The sequence below is a fragment of the Tupaia chinensis genome, unplaced genomic scaffold, assembly GCF_000334495.1.
Source record: "Tupaia chinensis unplaced genomic scaffold, TupChi_1.0 Scaffold000634_1, whole genome shotgun sequence".
In the NCBI taxonomy this organism is placed as follows: Eukaryota; Metazoa; Chordata; class Mammalia; order Scandentia; family Tupaiidae; genus Tupaia; species Tupaia belangeri.
In genome coordinates this window covers 3,123,614-3,145,700 of record NW_006160154.1, presented here as the reverse complement: position 1 = coordinate 3,145,700, position 22,087 = coordinate 3,123,614, and the positions used below count along the sequence as shown (strand labels likewise).

The window sequence follows — 22,087 nt, the reverse complement described above, 5'->3', positions numbered from 1 at the left end:
TCTCCTCCATTCTCCTCTCGGGATCTTGGGCACGCACAAACACACGCCTGGCGTGGGTTTTAAGTCACCAGGTCCGGGACGCGAACCACAGTCGACTACGTGGGAGTCCAGCGACATAGCCATTACGCTAACTGCTGGTTCCCAATAACTTGTATGTCTTAAATTGTATGCCCATCTCACATGCTCCTACCCTGGACATGAAGCATCTGTGTGCCTAGCACTGCCATACTGAATAGGGTACTAACCTATACACTTAGCATTGTCTTGGTCATCAGATCGACTGCTGGGCTGTCACAGTACCTGTACTCAAGCAACCCTATTTTACTTAATAATGACCCTGAAATGCAAGAGTAATAATGCTGGCATACTGTTACAATTGTTCTATTTTATTTGGTGCAGAATTACAACTTACTGTGCATATTACTAGTTACCGTTAATATCTTTTTGTGCCTAATTTACAAGTTCAACTTTATCATAGGTATGTATGTACAGGAGAAAACATGGATTGTTTTATGATGGGGACATGTTCCAAGAAATGCATGTTAGGCATCTTTGTCACTGTGCAGACATCACAAAGTATATTTACCTAACCCTAGATGGAAGAGCCTGCTACATACCTAAGATACATGGCACAATCTACTGCTTCATCATCCATCGTGTGATCCTTCATGGACTGAAATGTCATTAAGCAGCACGCCACTAAATATGGAGTTCAGTACTATCTGTGGTTGTAGTCATCCACTGAGGGCCTTGGAATGTATCCACTGGGGCCTTGGAGACCCCTGGGGAAGAAGAGGAAATGGCAGTATTTAAAGGGTTTATATCTTTGGGCCAGCAGCAGGAGCACAGTAGTAACACCATGCTCTGTAATGCTGGACCCACAGGGGACTTCGTGCCTGTGGTCTCCCTGTACATGTGGCTCGTGTAAACGACAGGACTGGCTGGGGCTGGAGACGGAGCATGGCATGAAGTCCCTGTTGAGGGGTACCTCTCCTCTTCTTTTTTTCTCTTTATCATGAGAAAAATAAAATAAGTAAAATGTTAATATCTTTATATTTATACATAAACTTAGAATTTATAAACAGTAATTTCTCCATAGTCACAGATCCTGGGATCCTATACATTGATGGCTGGGATCCTATACATTAAAACTACTTTAAAATTTTGGATTATGTATTATATTTTTTCATAAAATCGAATAACCAACCCCAAGGATATATAGTGCCTGTGTGCACTAGTTATAATGTGCCAAATTAGTTCTCAGGATAAAGATCTGCTATGATCAAGTTTTAATAAGTGTTTTTTCTTTTGTAAGGAATTAAAATTCCATTATCTATTTATTTTAAAAATAATTACTTATTTAATTTTATTTACTTTTTAAAATTTAAAATGTTAGTTTTTAAAATGTGGGAGTCCAGCACCTTAACCACCACACCACCTACTGGCCCCCAAATTCCATATTTAGTATTTACGTCCAGGACATGTTGCATTTTAAGAAGATAAATCAGAGCATGGTTAGCTTTTCTATAAGAAATGCCATATTACTTATTTTTGAAACACAAAAGTTTCTCACAATTTCAAAACCTTTTTAAAACTTGTTGGATGTCTGTGTTTTTTTTTTTTAACTTTTCATTGGAAGATAAAGTGTCTTTATGAGAATGTAAGTGTTTTCTGGGTTATCATAATTCTGAATGGGTGTTTTTGTTTTATGGAAGATTGCTTTCTTTTATATAAACAATTTTCTTCAAAAGCAAGGCAGTAATTTGGGTATTGGGTGCAGGTAGGTTTATGATTCATTCATAAACCAAATATCCTTCAAAGTGGTAGAGAATTATGTAATTTTTTTTTCAGAAGGAAGGAAGTTTCAAGGCCCCATGTATCTTGAATCTCTGATATTAGAAAGACTTTTGTTTCCCTTCTCTCAAAGATAATCTCTTCTTTTAAAGACAAGATAAAGTCTACTGAGCTACCCATGACCCAACATTTGGAAACCACTGTTTCACGTATTTTCCCATTTTTTTAGTCATTTAATTGAGACGGTAAATCTATTCCCTCTTATTTGTGCTCTATAATTTTATAATTCCTGTTTTATTTTATAATTTCCTGTTCTTTCAATGAAAATGTCTGTGAAACAGCTTTATCTCTTTGAAAATATTAAGTCCACTTTCCTAGATATTTCAGATCGACTATTTTTACTTAGTTGAATGTTAATCCTCATTTTTGTAAAAATCTATTGGGTGTTTTTTAGATGAAGTTTTCTTGTGTGGTTTAAAATTTTATTTTGAAAACTTTCCTGTGTGGATGTTTCTCTTTCTGCTTGTGTAAGCCTGTCCAAAGTCTTTACTATTATCTTCATTCGGATCTCAGGCTCTCTCATCAACATTATGGTGGCTTAGTTTTTCTCTCCTCAGTGATATTCAGGTCCTTACCTGGCACCTTTGTGCCCTCCTCTCCGCGGCTATGAAGCTGTATTTAAGTTATGGGAGAACTTGCAGCTACTTTCTGCCCTCCTCGCTGTCTCACGCTTAGGCCTGCTGAAGTCCCTTCATGTAGATGCCGTTTGCTCTGTGGGCTTTGGCTACAGGTGCCCTTGCTTCTTTTCAGAGTTGTGAACTTCCCAGGCCATTTCATGAAAAGCTTTAACACCTTATAATTCTATTTCATTTTTTAAAAAGTTTATGCTTTCAGGTGTGTGTGCTTGCCAGAGACAGAGACAGTGAGAGGGAAAGTGAGAAATCACTCCTCCAGGAGGGTTGGACATGCTGCAATCCCTTCTCCTCCATTGTCTTCCTGGGATTTTTGGGCACATATCACACACATGCGCCTGATGTGATTTTTCTCTTTCTTTTCTTTTTTTTCGGAGAGATTTTTGCTATAGGGCACACATGCTCGCCAGACAGACAGAGACAGAGAGACAGAAAGTGAGAAATCAGCACCTAGGGGGGATAGCCACACCACAATCTCTTTGCCTCCATTCTCCTCTCGGGATCTTGGGCATGCACAGACACGTGCCTGGTGTGAGTTTAAGCCACCGGGTCTGGGACTCAAACCACAGTCAACTACATAGGAGTCTAGCGACATAGCCATTGCCAACTGCTGGTCCTTCTGATGTGATTTTCAAGCTATCAGGTCTGGGACTTGAACTGCAGTTAACCATATGGGAGCTTAGCACTCTAACCACCATACCACCTGTTGATTCCCATGTTTTATTTCATTTTTTTTTTCTTTTTTTGGAGAGGGTTTTTGCTATAGGGCACGTGCGCTCGCCAGAACGACAGGGAGAGACAGAGCGCCAGAAAGCGAGAAATCACCCCTCTGGGGGGATGGCCACGCTGCAATCCCTTCTCCTCTATTCTCCTCTCGGGATCTTGGGCATGCACAGACACGTGCCTGGTGTGAGTTTAAGCCGCTGGGTCTGGGACTCGAACCACAGTCAACTACATGGGAGTCTAGCGACATAGCCATTATGCTAACTGCTGGTCCTTCATTTCATTTTTGATCATGGCTATATGTTTTCAAATATTAGGTTGTAAGGAAAGTCATGATGCATTTTTGCATGGAAATTATGTTTAGGTTAATGGGCAGAGTGGATGGATTTAAACCATGAATTCAATACAGGACCTCATGTGTTGCTTTTGTGGGGTTACTAAAAATTCAGATGTTAGATGCTAAAGCACTATGCTGAATTATATAATATCATGATAATGACATTCTTTCAGCCCAGCAATATAGATAAATGAATTGTGTCAAATTTTGCAAATCATAGGGTGATTTATTTTCTATAATTTTAATTATAGAAACCTTTGTAAAGCAAACTTACAACCAGTTTATCAATGCACATAGAAGTTATGAGGCATAGTTTTATTCTGTGACTGCTATTATTTGAAAGTCATATTAGTTACAAAATACTGTACAGCTCTATTATAATATTATTCAAATTACTACTCTAATTTTATGTATCGATTGACATATTAATTAATACCACAGTGTGAGACTTTAATACACTATAATTTTAAATTTTTTTTGTAACTTTGCTCCTTATGTTTTAAAGAGCATCATGGAGATAAAAAGTTTGATAAAGTAGAGCTGAAAGTTATATTAATTCTATTCTAGAATATTAAATTTGCCATGACCAAGTCACCTGATTTCAGACACCAGGACATTATGCCAGTATAATCTCTTCCGAAATATGACAGGATCAGCCAATGCAATTCTGGGGTGTATAAAGCTAAATTCTAATATTTATATGTCTTCATATTTGACTTCCCTTTTTACAAAAGCTTGCATTAATGTTGCGTGTTCCTGTGTGACAGGGCTATTTCGCACACTGGAACATCATCATGATTAATGCAAGTGTATCGCCTGAACAAGCTCACAGAATCAGGTCACGTGTGTGTTAGCCTGTGATATTACAGGTCATTGACCTGCTCCAATGCCAGTAAAAAATCCCCAGAATTAACATAATAATGGTGGTTAAACCTACTTAATATGCTTCGCACTCAGGAGGATCTCTCTTTTGTGCTAAGTATCTACATTTAAGTTTTATGCCCCTTCATTTAGAAGTTGGTAATAGAAATTGGTGTATTTTCCAGTGTTTACTTTAAAAGTGTGCTCTATCTAACAAGACTTCATGTTTTTTAGTAAGCTGTCAGTTTTTTAATTCTCCTATAGTACAGCCTATGTAGGCAGCGGATACTGAAATATCCTTTCATATTCAGAAATATGGAAGGAAAATGAAGAGGGTGCTCTTCTAATAACTGGTAAGTTATAACTGGATGAAATTTCTTTTAAGGTTTATTTTTTTTTGTTGAGAGAGAGGGAGAGAGACAAAGAGAGACGGCACCCTCAAATAGGGTTCTCATACAGTGATCCACCCCAGTTTCAGCCAGCCCTGGATCATGGCCTGTGTGTACCCAACGTGTTCAGGGTGGTACCATCCTATGCAGATCAGCCTTTCAGAGCACTGTGCTACCACGATGTCACCGTCCAGCTCCACAGATGAAGTTTTAACATTTGTTTATGGGGGATGGTAATACTACTTAAGCGTAGTCTAACAAAATATTCATGTTTACTATGAAGTCCACAGCATCACATAAGAAAAACAGAATGTATTTTTAAAATTATTTGATCCTATATATATTTTATTCTTTATTATTCTTGTTATAAGTTCCTCAGAAGGTAATGAAGAAAATCTTGATTTACCTTTTCAAAAATAATTATTTATTTAATTAAAAATTGCTATTATCATTTCTTTTTTTTTTTTTAAGAATTATTTTATTTATTTATTTATTTTGGGAGAGGTTTTTGCTATAGGGCGTGTGTGCTAGTCAGAAAGACAGAGAGAGACAGAGAGACAGAAAGTGAGAAATCTCCCCTCAGGGGGGATGACCATGCTGCAATTCCATCTCCTCCATTCTCCTCTTGGGGTCTTGGGCATGCACGCACACACGCCTGGCGTGAGTTTAAGCCACAGGGTCCGGGACTTGAATCGCGGTCGATTATGTGGGAGTTCAGCGCCAGCCATTACACTAACTGCTGGTCCCAAGAATTATTTTATTAAACTTTATTATTATTATTTCCCAGTTTAATCAGAGAGAGACAGAGAGAAAGAGGGCAAGTGAGAAAGCAAGCCACTACGTCCAGGACTTGAACTGCAGTAGGCCATGTAGGAGTTCAGTGCTTTTAACCACCGTGCCACTTGCTGACTCCTTATTATTATTTCTTAATTCGACCAGAGAGAGAGAGAGACAGACAGAGAGAGAGAGCGTGAGAAAGCAAGCTGCCAGATCTAGGACTTGAACCATGATTGGCCATGTGTGAGTCCAGAGCCTTAACCACCCTGCCACCTGCCAGCCCTAATCTTGATTTATTTTTAAAGTCATACAGTTATTTAATGGTGATATTGAATCTACCTGTGGAGACTCTTACAAGACAATGATCTATAATAATTAATGCAGAGCACACTACTGAGAAGCTAATTTCTTTCTAAGCTCAGATAATTTTAAATGCCCTGAAATGAATGTTTTAAAGTTACTGGGGCTGATGGAAACTATTTATATATATATTTTTTTTATTTTATTTTTTTGGTAAAGATTTTAATTTAAAAAACTTTTGGATTATTATGCTCAAAATTACCGAGGTTACCAAATTCAGATCTGAACACATGAAAATAAAATCTTTTTAGAATATAATATCAGACATAGGTTCCACAACCGAATAGCCAAGCTTTTTATTAAAAAAAAATTTTATTTCTTCTTCTTCTTCTTTTTAATTTGACCAGAGAGAGAGAGAGAGAGAGAGAGAGAGAGAAAGAGAGAAAGCAAGCTGGCGGCTTGAACTGCGGTCAGCCACGTTGGAGTCCAGCACTTTAATCTTCACCTCGGCCCCATTAACCAAGCTTTTAATAAAGACCACATCATGACTATATGTACCTGTATCACTCAAAAACATTTTCTCCAAAATATATTGACTTTCTGTCCTAACCATTATTAATTTTTCATAAGGTACAAATTACTTAAATCCCTTTCCATAATTTTCTTACCACTCTGGAGTGTATTTCTTTGGCATACAATGGGAATAAAAATTCTGATTCCCCTTCCAGGCGAAGTCCATCTTTTGTAACACCCAAGTGACCCATTCCTGTCTGTTGAAAAAATGAGACAGCAGAGGTTACTGTATTGTTGTATTGACTTGATATTAATATTTCCATTTCCTCCCACCTTTTTTTGTATTCCTCCTAGATCCCTTATTAACACTTGCTTTTATTTTTTACTAAATATTTTACTAAATCTTGTGTAAATGCAAGAGACTATTTAAAAAATACATGTAAGATTTAGAAAATACTTTTATAATAGACATCCAAGAGTCAACCACGTAAGACAAAAATCTTACCATTAGTATTAACTATTTTTTAAAAATAAAATACACTAAAATGGATTCTTTCAATGTGTATAGTTCTATGAGTTTCAATACATGTATACATTTGTATAATCAAAATACAATCAGGACACAACCTAGTTTTATCACCCTCAAAATACCCTTAAAAGCATGTCTAAGGTGTTAAGCATGTCATTTAGGTTCACTATATAGCAATTATTTATTAGGGACTTCTTAAGTGAAAAGCAATACAGGAGGATGTAGAGCTTTGTTTAAAGTGTCTATTCTCAAGGAGTTTACAGTCATGAGGGGTTACCAGAAGGGATTGAAACAAAATTCTGAAGGTCACCAGTGACCTCCATGGTATTTAGTCTTGTGGGCATTTTCAACTACATTTCCTTTGCATTCTCAGCAGCATTCAACACTGGACCTCTTCTTCCTTGGGACACTATCCTTCTTCGGTTTCCATGATACTGTACTCTCTTAGGTCTCCTCCCACTTCTGAAACCATAATCTCAAATTCGTTACAGGCTGATTCTTCACTAGTTTTGGACTGTTGTTTTTTCCAAGCTCAGTCGAAAGCCCTTTCCTGAATTCATTTTATAACATGACCTCCATTACTACTGCAGTACTGAAGAGTCATTCCTTTTTAAATTTTTTTAAGAGAGAAAATTTTGCTATAGAGTGTATGCACTTGCTAGAGAAACAGAGACGGACAGAGAGACAGAAAGCAAGAAGTCACCCCAACCCACCCCCAGGAGAGATGGCCGTATCACAATTCCTTCTCCTCTACTCTCTCCTCTTGGGATTTTGGGCACACATGCCCATGCACCTGACGTGAGTTTTAAGCCACTGGCTCCAGGATTCAAATCATGGTTGACTACGAGGGAGTCCAGTGATGTAGCCACTATGCCATCTGCTGGTCCCAATTTCTTTTCTATTGTGCTAAAATATACCTAAAATTTACCATCTTAGCATTTTTAAGCAAACAGTTTAGTGGTATTAAGTACATTCACACTGTTGTATACAATCACCACCACCGTCCAGCTCTAAGCTTCTTTTTATCTTTGTACCCATTAAAGATTAAGTACCCATTTTCCTCTCCTCCCAGCTCCTGGAAATAACCATTCCATCTTCTGTCTGTGAGTATGATCACTCTAGCCACTTCATATAAGTGGAATCATACAGTATTTGTCTTTTGGTGACTGGCTATTTCACTTAGCATAATGTCCTCCAGGTTCACACGTGTTGTACGTGTTTCAGAATTTTTTTTTCCTTTTAAACCCAAGTAATATTCCATTGTATGTATAAACCACATTTTGCTTATCCACTCATCCATCGATGGACACTTGGGTTGCTTCAATGTTTTAGCTATTGTGAAGTGATAATGTGAACCTGAGTGTACAAATATATCTGAAACCCTGCTTTCAACTCTTTTTTATACATGTTCAGCAGTGGAATTGCTGGATCATGTGGTAAATTATATTTCGAATTTTTTGAAAAACCTTCATACTCTTTTCTATACTATGCATTTTATATTCCCACGAAGGGTTCCAGTTTCTCTACACCTTCACCAACGCTTGTTATTTCTTTTTTTTTTTTTGATAGTAGCCATTGCAATGGAAGACTTGTCCATTTTTATCTGTAGTTTATGTTCTCTCTTTTCATCTCTATATACAATTGCCTCCTTATACTCTTTTGAATGTCTTGAAAGCACCTAAATTCAACAAAACTTGATTTTCTCTTCTCTTCTCCCACAATAGAAGGGACTGTAGGGAAGGGGGAGGAGAACAAAGCAGTTTGAAAAATAAAGCCATTTTGGAATGTTTTATACAGTGACTGGGTAATTTCCAGGATAGAGACAGGTTACTTTTGAACCCAAAGTTCATGTTCTATGCCATAGACTTCTTTTGAGTACTCCTTCTGTTGACAAACCCCATTTACAAGAAACAAATACTGTGTGTGATTTTCTATCCATGAACTACCATTTCGGTAGTCTTTTCAATAGGAGAAGTGGTGTTAGCGCTGTCCTGCTGGGTGCAAGCCCCCTTCCACTGAGACAGACAAGCACTTCTGAGTCTCTTTACACATTGTATTCAGTGGATGGTTTTGCTTAAAGAAGGACTCACAGTCTAAAAAAATGTGACTACTACTTTTTGAAAGTTCTTATGGGATCTAATTGGGTATTTATAAAGCATCATTTGTGAAATTAAACCAACATTACAAATATAAAATTCTTCACGTATGAATAATTAGCCATTTTTTAAGCAAATATTTCCACTAGAAATCTTATATTCTAGAGTTAACCTGAAATTTAAAGGTAATAAATTCCAATTCAAAAATCGGCTTTGAATGTCTGGGTTCAAGTGAACAGATGCCAATATTTTTTCTAGACTCTATGGTTACATTAGAAGAAAAACGTAAAGCTCATCCTAGCCTCTGAAGTAACTAATTTACATGACCAGATTTCCAAAATGGATTGCTCATCATTATGTCTCACTTCCTTCATTACATATATGAAAAAGATGACCCAAGTCTACTTTCACCTGTGGTATTTATGGTGGTTAATTGTGACTCTTGAGAGTGAAGCATGGCTCGCTCTTGGGTGTGTCTGTGAGTGCTGGCAGACAAGACTGGCATGTGAGTCAGGGGACTGAGAGAGGAAGATGCCCCTCCCATGTAGGTGGGCACCATCCAATTGGCCAGGGGCAGGAGGGACAAACAGAGGAAGTGGAGGATTATGTCTCCTTTCTTGACCCTTCTTTCTGGGGAGTGCTGGGTGCTCCACTCCTGACACTAAAACACCTGCCTGTTCATCCTGACTCAGACACTTGGCCCTTGGCTGCAGACTCCAAGTTCTTTAACTTTCCAACTCTGGACCAGCAGCTTCTTGAAAGCCCTGATCAGGACTTTGGTCTCAGACTGTGACATGCACCATTGACTTCCTTGCTTGAGTCTTCCAGCTATTTCTCCAGCTTGCAGACAGCTTTATTATTATTATTATTATTATTATTATTATTATTATTATTTTAGAGAGATTTTTGCTATAGGGCATGAGCATTTGCCAGAGAGACAGACAGAAAGTGAGAAATCACTTCCCCTCAGGGGGCATAGCCATGCTGCAATCCCTTCTCCTTTCTTCTCTCTAGATTTTTGGCATGCATGCACATGCACCTGGTGTGAGTTTAAAGCCACCAGGAATCAAACAATGGCTGACTATGTGGGAATCCAGCGATGTAACCATTATGTATGTCATCTGCTGGTCCCAGCAAACAGCCTATTGTGAGATTTCTTACCTTGGGATTGTGTGAGCTAATGCCTAAAATAAATCACCTCTTTCATACATATTTATCTTATTGGTCCTGTTTTTCTGGAATAGTATACAGTATTACTTGATTTTAATAAAATGAATTTACATCTTTCTGCAAACGACAAAACGCCATATAATATTGGAGAACAAAAGAATATGCTCATCTTTCATTACTTTCTTTCTTATTGATTTGGGTCATCAGAAAAGTCATGATGTATTTTTTTTCTGTTTTTTTTTTTCCTATGCAAAAATGCATCATGACTTTTTTGATGACTCAATATATATTTTTAATTGGCAGAGAGTATGTATGCTTGCCAGAGAGAGACAGAAGTACAGAGAGAAAGAGAGAGAGGGGGAGAAAATATTTTTCAATGGGGCACGGTCATGCCACAATCCGTTCTCCATTGCTTCATCCTGTTAGGATTTTGAACACACATGCACACATGCTTGACACGTTTTATGAGCTACTGCGGCTGGGACTCAAACTATGTTTGAGAACCATATGGGATTCGGCTCTCATAACTACTAGGCTATTGGACTGGCCTGTTTATTCATTTAAAAGGTCAGATATAGAGGCCAGCAGGTGTAGTGGTTAAGGCACTGGACTCTCATATGGTCGACCTCAGTTCAATTTCTGGACCTGGAGGCTTGAAACTCATGTTGGGTGTGTGTGTGTGTGTGTGTGTGCATGTCCAAAAAAATCCTGAGAGGAGAGAGAATGGAGGAGAAAGGATTATGGTGTGGCCATTCTCCTGGGGTGATTTCTCACTTTCTCTTTCTCTCTCTCCAGTGAGTGTATGCACCCCATAGCAAAAGTTTCTCTGGAAAAAAATGTCAGATATATTGAGGTAAACTTTACAAATGAAAAAATTTACCATGAATAAAATTTCATAAAATAAAATTTAGTAAATAAAATTTCACTGAAAGGTTAACATTTTTTGTGAGCTATTACGAGCTTATATAGTCATTCAGCTACCAACACAGTCGAGATATAGAACAATTCTACCTTTAATACAAAAAAAGGCCTTTTCCCTTCTTTTCCTTTTTTTTTTTTTGAAGAGGTTTTTGCCATAGGGCGCATGTGCTCACCAGAAAGACAGAGAAAGACAGAGAGACAGAAAGTGAGAAATCACCCCCAGGGGGGATGGCCACACCGCAATCCCTTCTCCTGCATTCTCCTCTCGGGATCTTGGGCACGCACACACACGCACTAGGCATGAGTTTAAGCCACCAGGTCCGGGACTTCCACAGTCAGCTACGTGGAAGTTCAGCGACATAGCCATGATGCTAACTGCTGGTTCCAAAGGCCTTTGCCCTTCTACAATCAACTCTTCCCCCTATTGTTCCCCTTCCTTGGTAGCCATGGGTCTGATTTCTGTTCTTATATTTTTGCCTATTCCAGAATACAATATGAATGGATTCTCACAGTAGTCTTTCCAGATTTTTTCCACTAGAATGATGCATTTGATATTCATCCATGTTGTGTGAATCAGTAGTTTGTTTCTTTTCATTAATGAGTAGCATTCTGCTGGATGAATGTACCACAGTTCATCCATTCATCAGCTCAAAGAATTTGGGTTGTTTTCATGCTTATGAAAAAAGCTGTCAGAAAATGTTATCTACAGGTTATATGGGAGACACAGTGTTAGCTTTGTAGGAAACAATAAGCTGTTCAACTTTTTTGTTTTCCAAAATGACTACACCATTTTGCATTCCCATAAACAATATATGAGAGTATGATCACTCTGTATTCTTGTCAGCACTTGTTACTGTTTTTGTCCCCTTCCTCTAGAAGGTGTACTGGAATCTTATTGTTGCTTTAATCTGTTTCCTAATGACTGATGATTTAAACATCTTCATGTGCTTTTTACCATTCAAATATTGCCTTTGGTAAAATGTTTAATTTTTTAACCTCGTTTTAAATTGGGTTGCTTCTTTTTTTATTATTGATGTTTCATAGTTCTTTTTTTTTTCTTCTTTTTTTGGGAGAGGTTTTTGCTATAGGGTATGTGCAGTCGCCAGAGAAAGAGAGAGAGACAGAAAGCGAAAAATCACCCCCCCGGGGCAGGGGAGTGGCCATACTGCAATCCCTTCTCCACCATTCTCCTCTTGGGATCTTGGGCACGCACGCACATGCACCTGGTGTGAGTTTAAGCCACCGGGTCCGGGACTCGAACCGTGGTCAACTACATGGGAGTCCAGCGACGTAGCCATTATTGCTAACTGCTGGTCCCTTCATAGTTCTTTATATACTCTGGATATAAACTCTTTTTTGGTATGTAATTTGCAAATATTTCCCCCCAATTTGTGTCTTGTGTTTTCTCTCTTTAACTGTGTCTTTTGAAGAATGAAAATTTTTAATTTTCAAGAAGTTTTAATACTATTTATATTGTCTTAATTTCCCTTCAGTCTGACTCACTACAACAAATACTCTAACAAAATTACAATATATATACATATATATGTATACATACATACACACACTAATATGTATAATTTTGGCTATTATTTACAGATATATAACTTTTCCACTATAGATTCTTCAATACCTAAAGGCATAGTAATTTTCCTCTGTTTTCCTTAGACTCAAATGGACCTACTGACTTCAACAAAGTAATGTTTTCTTCCATTAACCATCATTTGAATATACTAGCATATTTACACAATAAAAGTAGCACAATACCTTGCTTAAGATTAAATAAACACAAGTATGACATGACAAATTTTTATTTAGCCAGAAAAGTTATCCAAGTATATGCAGAAATATTGATACTGTCTGATAATGTGTTTTACATTAATATAATATGCTTGCATTTACTACCTTTTCCAACAGATGAATTTTAAAAATTTAAGATTATATTTACACTGATAATTATTAATTTAATAAATTAGGTTTAATGTTTTTTTTTTCATTATTTACTTATTACTATTATTTCTTAAAATTTGACCTGAAAGAGACAGAGATAGAGGAGTGAGAAAGTAAGCCACCAGGTCTGGGACTTGAACCATAATTGGCCATGTGGGAGTCTAATGCCTTAACCACCATGCCACCTGCCAGCCTGAAGTTTAAAAATATTTAAATTAAGTATATCATCTTAAAAAAACTGGACAAATTTTAACTGTACTACACTTACCTATTTGTATTCTTATCAACTTTTTCTGAAATATCTTTATGTTGCATTGTTATATTTGGTGACAATGTGCCATACAGTTTGTATTATTCTAGCTTTATAGAATGTTTTGATATTAGCTGCAAGAAGTCTTTCCTTTTCTTTGTTATTAATAAAGCTAGTATTATGTTTTTTTAAAGCTTTGTATTTCCCTCTTATCTATTCTCTTTGAGCACTATCAACAGAGTAGATACATATATACATATATGTGTGTGTGTATATACTTATATGTGTGTAATATATATATGTGTATGCATACATACCTTATATATCTATTATGATATGAAGTGTGATTTTCTTACCAATACATTTTCAGCTAGTTGGGTCCAGAATGTAAGTGAACATTTCTTTTTGTATTTTGTTTTTGAATTCAACATATTGTAAAATTTATTTGTTTTGGTAGTTTTTCATTTGATTCTCTAGAATTTTTGTAAGACAACACTAAAATTATTTGTATGTAATTGTTTTCTCAAATCACATGCTAGTTATTTCTACCCCTTATTTAATTCTCCAGTTGCATTTGTCGCACTTTCATAAAAGTGCTGAATTATAGTAGCAATATCAGACATCTCTTGTATTTAGTTTTGATGGGAATGTTTCCAGGGTTTCAGTATTAAGTATGTTTTTGTCTGTTAGTTTATGGTAAACATACTTTATCATGTTAGAGAAGGTGACTGGTCAACTCTTTCTTTTTACTACTGCCTTTTATGATATTCCACATATGGCATCAAGGAGAAAAAGGGTTGAGTTCACATCAAATTGAAAAGGATGCATTTTTTTAAATGAGAAAATGAGAAACTATGGAATGAAGAGAGAGAGAGGTATTTTTTGATAGGTTCTCACCTTGATCCTTCTGCCTCAGCCTCTGAGTTAGCTAGGAACAGAGTCATGTGTCACTGTGCCCAGCATGTTTGGGTTGGCCTTAGAGCGGGACCCAGGCCTCCCAGGCAACCTCAGTCTCATGCAGTGGTGCCTTGTTGTTTGCATCTTGGCACCTTGTCTAGGACAAGGTGTAAACTCTCTCTCATTTCCTGGCTGTGGGATCCCAAAGTCCTCATGTATAAGATGCCTATAATATGATAGTATATAGTATACTAGACACTAAGAAAAATAATAAATATAGATAGGGCTTTTTTTCCCCCCTCTCTGTAACATAAGAATAAAAAGAGCCGGGGGAAGAAGTGAGAAAGGACTAAGATAAGAGAAGAGCAGCTTCAGAGATAGGAAAGGTATCAAGGACGGAAGACTCAAGATTATCAGATGGGCTGCTCATTTAGCGCCCATACAATTTTACTACAAAACCCAGAAAAGATTAGCATGGCGCTATATACAGATGACCTACAACTTCATAAAAAAACTTATTTTAAAAATATGTTTGTGGGACCAGCAGATAGTGAAACTTATTTTAAAAATATGTTTGTGAGACCAGCAGATAGCGTAGTGGTTATGTTGCTGGACTCCCACACAGCCAAGCATGGTTCCAGTCTTGGACCCAGTGGCTTGAAACTCATGCTGGGCATGTGTGCATGCATACGTGCTCAAGATCCCAAGAGGAGAATGGAGGCGAAGGGATTGCGGCTTGTCTGTCCGCCTGTGGGGGTGATTTCCCACTATCCCTCTGCCTGCGTCTGTCTCTCTCTCTTTGGTGAGAGCAAGTGCCCTCAGGCAAAACCTTTTATATATATATATATGTTTGCAAGTTTTTATTATTGCGAGTTAGCAAAGACAAAGAGAATAATCAGTCTACGGTGCTGAGAATACTTGAAATCCAAAGGAATGAGGAATAACTTGTCCTTTTATATATATAAAAAAATAGAAAATTTATTATCATTGGAACTGTTGAGTTTTAAAACACTGGCAAAAGAAGTGACAAACAGGTTCATAACCAGTAGCTATAAAACTGATTATATTCACAGAAATTTATTATATGGTAATATAATGTAAGCATAATAACTACTGGGAAACACAGGATTATTCAGTACGTGGTGGTCATGGTGGTTATTGGGTAGAAAAATCAAGCAGAAACCCGTATTATAAAATATTCTGACCGAGAATCCCTTAATTTGCTATTTGGAAAAAAGGTGGCATTGGCATAATAAAAGCTTTAGGTACCCATAGTGGTACACATGCATATGCAGAGTGGCACATACATTCTGAGGCACTACACAAAGGGTATCATTAGCATAATGCTCGGCATCACAATCCCCCTGGAGTTCTGCGACTCAGGAATTCAAACCAGATTTCCAGAGTGTCTGAATGTGCTTCTCAGTATGTCATCAATAGCATAGTGCCTCCTAATACAGATGATTCAGTCAGAATATATTTTGGGACTAAAGTAAGAGTGTTAGGGTGACCAACATGAGAACTCTACATTGAATTGGATGGTCCATATTATTCTGTGGGACTGATATTTAGAACTGTAGAGGAATAAGTGTTACTTTTTCTATCCTTCGCCTGGACACTTGGATACAAAGAATAGTCAATGTGAGACATCAACGCCTATTTAGAAGTAACAACTTTAAGAACATACATATTTGGGGACCAGCAGTTGGCGTAATGGCTATGTCACTGGACTTCCATGTAGTCGACTGAGGTTTGAGTCCTGGACCTGGTGGCTTAAATTCACACTGGGCACATATACGTGCATGCCCAAGATCTTGAGAGAAGACTGCAGGAGAAGGGATTGCGGCATGGCCATTCCCCCGCCCCCTGCCCCCGGGGGGTGATTTCTCGCTTTCTGTCTCTCTGTCTCTCTCTCTTTCTGGCAAGTGCATGCGCCCTATAGCAAAAACCTCTCAAACAAACAACCAAACAAACAAAACAAACAAACAAACAAATCACATATATTTGAAGTATTTTATAGAACAATTTATTTAAGTGTCTTTGAAAAGGAATGGAAGAATCTGTCCATTAATGTGGGATTCTGTTAACAAAATAATGAAGTTTTGATAGTAACACTGGGTATGTCACCCTATCTGCAAATCCTCCTGTAATTCTGTCATCTCAATCGAGTACTGAATTGGTGCTGTTCTTTCTTGGTCATGGCTAATTTCACACACAGACACACACATACAGATATATTCACCTATGGAAGTCATCTTTCATTTCTTCTAATTTTGTAGACCCATACAATATTTACAGGTAAGTAATTACGTGCAAGGCACTGTGATATGGTGGAGTTTAAAAAAGTACAATCTACTCACCCCTAAAGAGGTTTCTCTGACGTACAAAGATACACTAATGAATAGATAACTTTAAGAGTTCAGAATGTGGCTGCTTCTCCAAGGAGTGGGATTTGCACTAGGCTAGGCTAGACCTGTAAGCTCTCACTTTTAGAGAGTTTTAGAGTACTTAACAGAATGTTAGAGTTACAGTTTGTCCTGGAGAGATTACTCCATACAAACACAATTAAGATTAAAATATCTGGGGCTGGCAAGTGGCATGGTGGTTAAGGGTGCTGGACTCCCACATGGCTGACTGCAATTAGAGTCCCAGACCTGGTGGCTTGCTTTCTCACTTTCCCTCTTTCTCTCTCTTGCTCTGTCCTTCTCTGGTCAAATTCAAATAAATAAATAAAGTTAAATAAAATAATTCTTTTTTTAAAAAAAGATTCAAATATCCTTCATTGTTAAGACAAGGTAAATAATGATCTTTTCTGATATATCTCATTTTTTAGAGTACCGTCATCTTTGAAATTATGTTATTTCGGATTTTATACCAATAGAGTATCTTAAACTGGTCTTTCACATTTGACAGCTGAATATGGTCCTGAGTACGGGCTACCTGGCAATGGCAGCTGTTGACAAATAAGTCTTTGTTTTACTTATTTTTAAACTTCCTACTCATTATACCAACATCTAGCAAATCATCCTTGCCAAAATCATATTTTACCAGTGGGGTTAGTGATTTTTTGTCTGATGTGATTTTCCACATTGCTTTAACAGTAACTTTCTCTTTCACATTATACTGAAAGGAAAATAAAAAGACACTATGATTTTGTCTCAAACTTAAATTGGGCTTATTTGATTAGCCTGTTAAGGGTGCTGGACTCCCACATGGCTGACTGCAATTAGAGTCCCAGACCTGGTGGCTTGCTTTCTCACTTTCCCTCTTTCTCTCTCTTGCTCTGTCCTTCTCTGGTCAAATTCAAATAAATAAATAAAGTTAAATAAAATAATTCTTTTTTTAAAAAAAGATTCAAATATCCTTCATTGTTAAGACAAGGTAAATAATGATCTTTTCTGATATATCTCATTTTTTAGAGTACCGTCATCTTTGAAATTATGTTATTTCGGATTTTATACCAATAGAGTATCTTAAACTGGTCTTTCACATTTGACAGCTGAATATGGTCCTGAGTACGGGCTACCTGGCAATGGCAGCTGTTGACAAATAAGTCTTTGTTTTACTTATTTTTAAACTTCCTACTCATTATACCAACATCTAGCAAATCATCCTTGCCAAAATCATATTTTACCAGTGGGGTTAGTGATTTTTTGTCTGATGTGATTTTCCACATTGCTTTAACAGTAACTTTCTCTTTCACATTATACTGAAAGGAAAATAAAAAGACACTATGATTTTGTCTCAAACTTAAATTGGGCTTATTTGATTAGCCTGAATAATCATAAACAGTAGTAGTTTGTGTGTGCGTGTTACCAAAAAATCATAGGTTAAACATAATCCTCATTAAAACCAAGACTCTTACCAGTTTGACCCCTGAGGTAATGTTTTTCCCATGATTTTATAATATTTCTAAAGTAGGGTTTTTTTTTCTTTTTTTTTTTTTTTGGAGAGATTTTCACTGTAGGGCGTGTGCGCTCGCCAGACAGACAGAGAGAGACATAGAGACAGAAAGCGAGAAATCACCCCCCAGGGGGGATGGTCACGCCACAATCCCTTCTCCTCCATTCTCCTCTCGGGATCTTGGGCACGCACGCACACGTGCCCGGCGTGAGTTTTAAGCCACCGGGTCTGGGACACGAACCGCGGTCGACTACGTGGGAGTCCAGCGACATAGCCATTACGCTAACTGCTGGTTCCCTAAAGTAGGGTTTTTTTTTAAACAAGTAAATAAGATTAGGTTGATTTGTAATTTGAATGTATTATCATCATTAGCATTTGTGAGAAAAAACAATTAGCTACCAGAAGACATGAATAGTTTTATATTATAGGTGGAAAAGGGAAGAAGTGAATAAATTTACATTTAAAACACATTAATTTTGTTATGATAATGTTTCCTATGACAGGAATGTGAATCATAGTTCTAGACCAATCTGGTGAACGCCACTCGTTTTTTTTTTTTTTTGGAGAGGTTTTTGCTATAGGGCGTGTGCGCTCGCCAGACAGAGAGAGACAGAGAGACAGAAAGCGAGAAATCATGCCCCCAGAGGGGATGGTTACGCCGCAATCCCTTCTCCTCTATTCTCCTCTCGGGATCTTGGGCACGCACGCACATGTGGCCGGCGTGAGTTTTAAGCCACCGGGTTCGGGATGTGAACCGCGGTCGACTACGTGGGAGTCCAGTGACATAGCCATTACACTAACTGCTGGTTCCCGTGAATGCCACTCTTCACAGCAAGAGTTTGTGGCTTATGAGACCATGTATGCTTTTACCTCTTTATTTCTCAGCAATTATAATATTGTTAAATCACTCATAGAAAATTTATAATAAAAGGGAAAATTGAAGGCATATCCTTAGGATAAAAATTAAAACTATAGTGCTATTTGTATCTTTAGACACCAGTAATAATAGGATTTGTGTCTGTGATACCCATGATAATGAAATTCTTCTCTATTTGGAATGGCTCTCAGTTTATCTTCTTCCTCCAAACTCTGTCTTAATAACATCTTGTCTTCTTAGAAACAAAACACCATTAAGTTAGTACATGTTCCTACTGTCTGTGACCTTTGCTTCAATCCTACGTTATTATGAGTAACATATAAATCAAAAATTTCAATTTAGTTTTTAGACTGGAAAGCACTGATATAATATAATACCTTTTAGAAGGATATAAATAATTTGAAGAAATGCCAAGGTACTGGTTAAAAATGCCACAGTGTCATATTTTTCTTTTAAACATGGCTTCCATTAGTTTAAAGAACAAATGGGAAGGAGAGGCACGCAGGTTAAGGAATCAGTATCGGACCGTTGAAATGTAACGACAACGAGGGTCGGGCATTGGTGAGGGCAGGGATGGAGGGGGATGGGAGGGACCAGGCTTGTTTTTGGCACTGGGTAAATTTCTGCCACCAGCACAGTCTACATAATGGCAGTATCTCTAGTATAAAAATTAAAGAAGACCAGGGGCAAAACACTGCTGAATAGGACCATCCGACGTGCTAGCTACAGAGAACTCAAAATCTCTTCCTGAGTCCATGTGCCAGGTAATATTTGGTAGTTTTCCTCATTCTTTCCTCAGACAGAGACTATTTCTTTGTGTTCGTTTCATGAACTCTTTCATTAGAGGTCTCCCTCCAGTTGACAACACATCACCGTTGACTGGCAAAAAACAAGCCCCAAAGGAGGGGAGCAAAATCGCCACATGGCAGAACATGACTGTCACATGCAGACGGTGGGGTGGGGCAGCAGTTAGGGGCACCACATGGTGCCAGCCTCTTGTCTGTGAAGAGAAGCAAAATAGAGTGGTGAACAAAAGTTTCTTAAAATACACTACTGTTAACTGGAACTAAATATGTGATCATTTTTTTTTTCTCTAAAAATACTACTACTGTAGTAGTTTTAAAATAAAATATCTGGGAGAGCAGGTAGCATGGTGGTTAAGGTGTTAGACTCCCACATGGCTGACGGCAGTTCAAGTCCCAGACCTGGTGACTTGCTTTCTCCTCTCTCTCTTTTGGGTAAGTACATGTGTCCTATAGAAAATTTTAAAAATAACAATAATAAAAAATAAAATTAAATAAAAAATTAAAAAATCTCTATCCAATCTGATAAAGCTCATATTTGTTAAATACCAAAAATTGAAGCAGGAAGTATTTGGGAGAAGCAATTTTGTTTTTTGGCTAATTTTAATTGCTTAAGTTCAATAAATGAGCAAGGATGAACAGAAAATAGACTTTCAGTAGGCTACAATGTCATCTTTTCTTTCTTGACTGAATCTTATAGACTCTTATTCCAGTAATGTGTATGCTGGTAAGACCATTACTAAGTCAGGGGAATGAGTAGGACTGTGCTTTGGCGAAAGTTTCAGTGTCTTTGTATGATCTCATTCAGGCACATTGCTCCCTCTGTCTTCATCACCACGTAAGGGACATTTGCCTCTATGCAGATCATATCAGTGCTGTCGGCATTAAACCCTATGAAGGAGATCATATAGGAAAGAAAGTGAAATCTGGGTAAAGACTCCTGAAAGTGGTGCTGTATTCCCTGAGTGCATTTGAAACATGAGATGAACCCAAGGCAGTGTGTCTGCAACCCAGAAGTAGCTGGGGCCCTTCCCTGGACCCAATCAGCCAGCTTTCCTTGGGAAGGGGTTTAATAATCTCCCTTTCTTTCTTTCTTTTCCTTCCTTTCTTTCTTTCTTTCTTTCTTTCTTTCTTTCTTTCTTTCTTTCTTTCTTTCTTTCTTTCTTTTTTGGCTCCCATATTTAAAAAAATTTACATTTAATCACTGTATATCTTTACAGTGTACAACATAGTTTTCCCAGCATAAATACAGTGCATATTAGTCAAGTCAGAGACACTGCACATTCATTATCCTGAACAGATAACTTTTCATTTTGTTTCTCTTAATCTTAAATGTTTTGTTTGTTGTTTTTTTCCCTGATCCCCTCTCTCCCATCCCCTATTACCTACGCTCATACTGTTACTAGTACCTCAGTTGCAATTCCCGCTATTATACCTTTGAATCTTTCAGTTTCGGCTGTAGAGTGTAGACATTCAGTAATTATTAAGTGGGGACATACAATGCCTATCTTTCATAGTCTGACTTGCTTTGCTTAGCTAGAAATTTTCATACTTGTCCACTTTATCTTAAATGTCAGGGTCTCATTATTTTTTTTTTATGACTGAGTAGCATTCTGTAGAGTATATGTGCCCCATTTATTTTATTTTAGGTTTTTTGCCATAGGGTGCCTGCATTTGCTAGAGAGGAGAAAGACAGAGAGAGGGAAAGTGAGAAATCACCCTCCAGAGGAAATGGCCACACCTCAATTCTTTCCCCTATCTTCTTCTCCTTAGGATTTTGGGCATGCATGCCCACACACCCAGTGTGATTTTTTTCAAACCACCAGGTCCTGGACTTGAACTGCAGTCAGCCATGTGGAAATCCAGCCATTTTAACCACCTTGCCACTTGCTGGTTCCCATGAACCACAGTTTTTTCAATCTACTTGTCTGCTCGTGGACATCTGAGTTTATCCCATATCCTAGCAATTGTGAATAATGCTGCAATAAACATGGATGTGCAAGTGTTTTTCTGAGGATTTTTTTGTCCTTTGGGTAGATACCCAAAAGTGGGATTGCTGGATCATATGGTAGTTCTATTTGTAGGTCTCTGAGGAACCTCCATATTGTCCTCTACATCAGCTGTAGTAATTTGCACTCCTACTAACAGTGTAGGAGGGCTCCCTTTTCACCACAGCCTCACCAGCATTTATCATTCTTCATTTATTTATTTTTATTTGTTTAGGTTTTTTTCATAGAGCATGTGTAGCCATTCTGCCTATAGTTAAGTGACATTTAATTGTGGTTTTGATTTGCATTTCCCTTAC

At 37.6% G+C, this 22,087-nt stretch overlaps 1 protein-coding gene across 2 annotated transcripts in view; it reads right to left on the bottom strand.

The window, feature by feature from the left end:
- The window catches only part of SGCG (sarcoglycan gamma), a 175,369-nt gene that overhangs the window by 74,560 nt on the left and 78,722 nt on the right, over positions 1-22,087 (bottom strand). For both annotated transcript variants that reach the window (XM_006159521.1, XM_006159522.2), the window contains exon 3: positions 6,542-6,643. In XM_006159521.1, the coding sequence (XP_006159583.1) occupies positions 6,542-6,643 (102 nt within the window). The remainder of the gene's footprint in view (positions 1-6,541; positions 6,644-22,087) is intronic.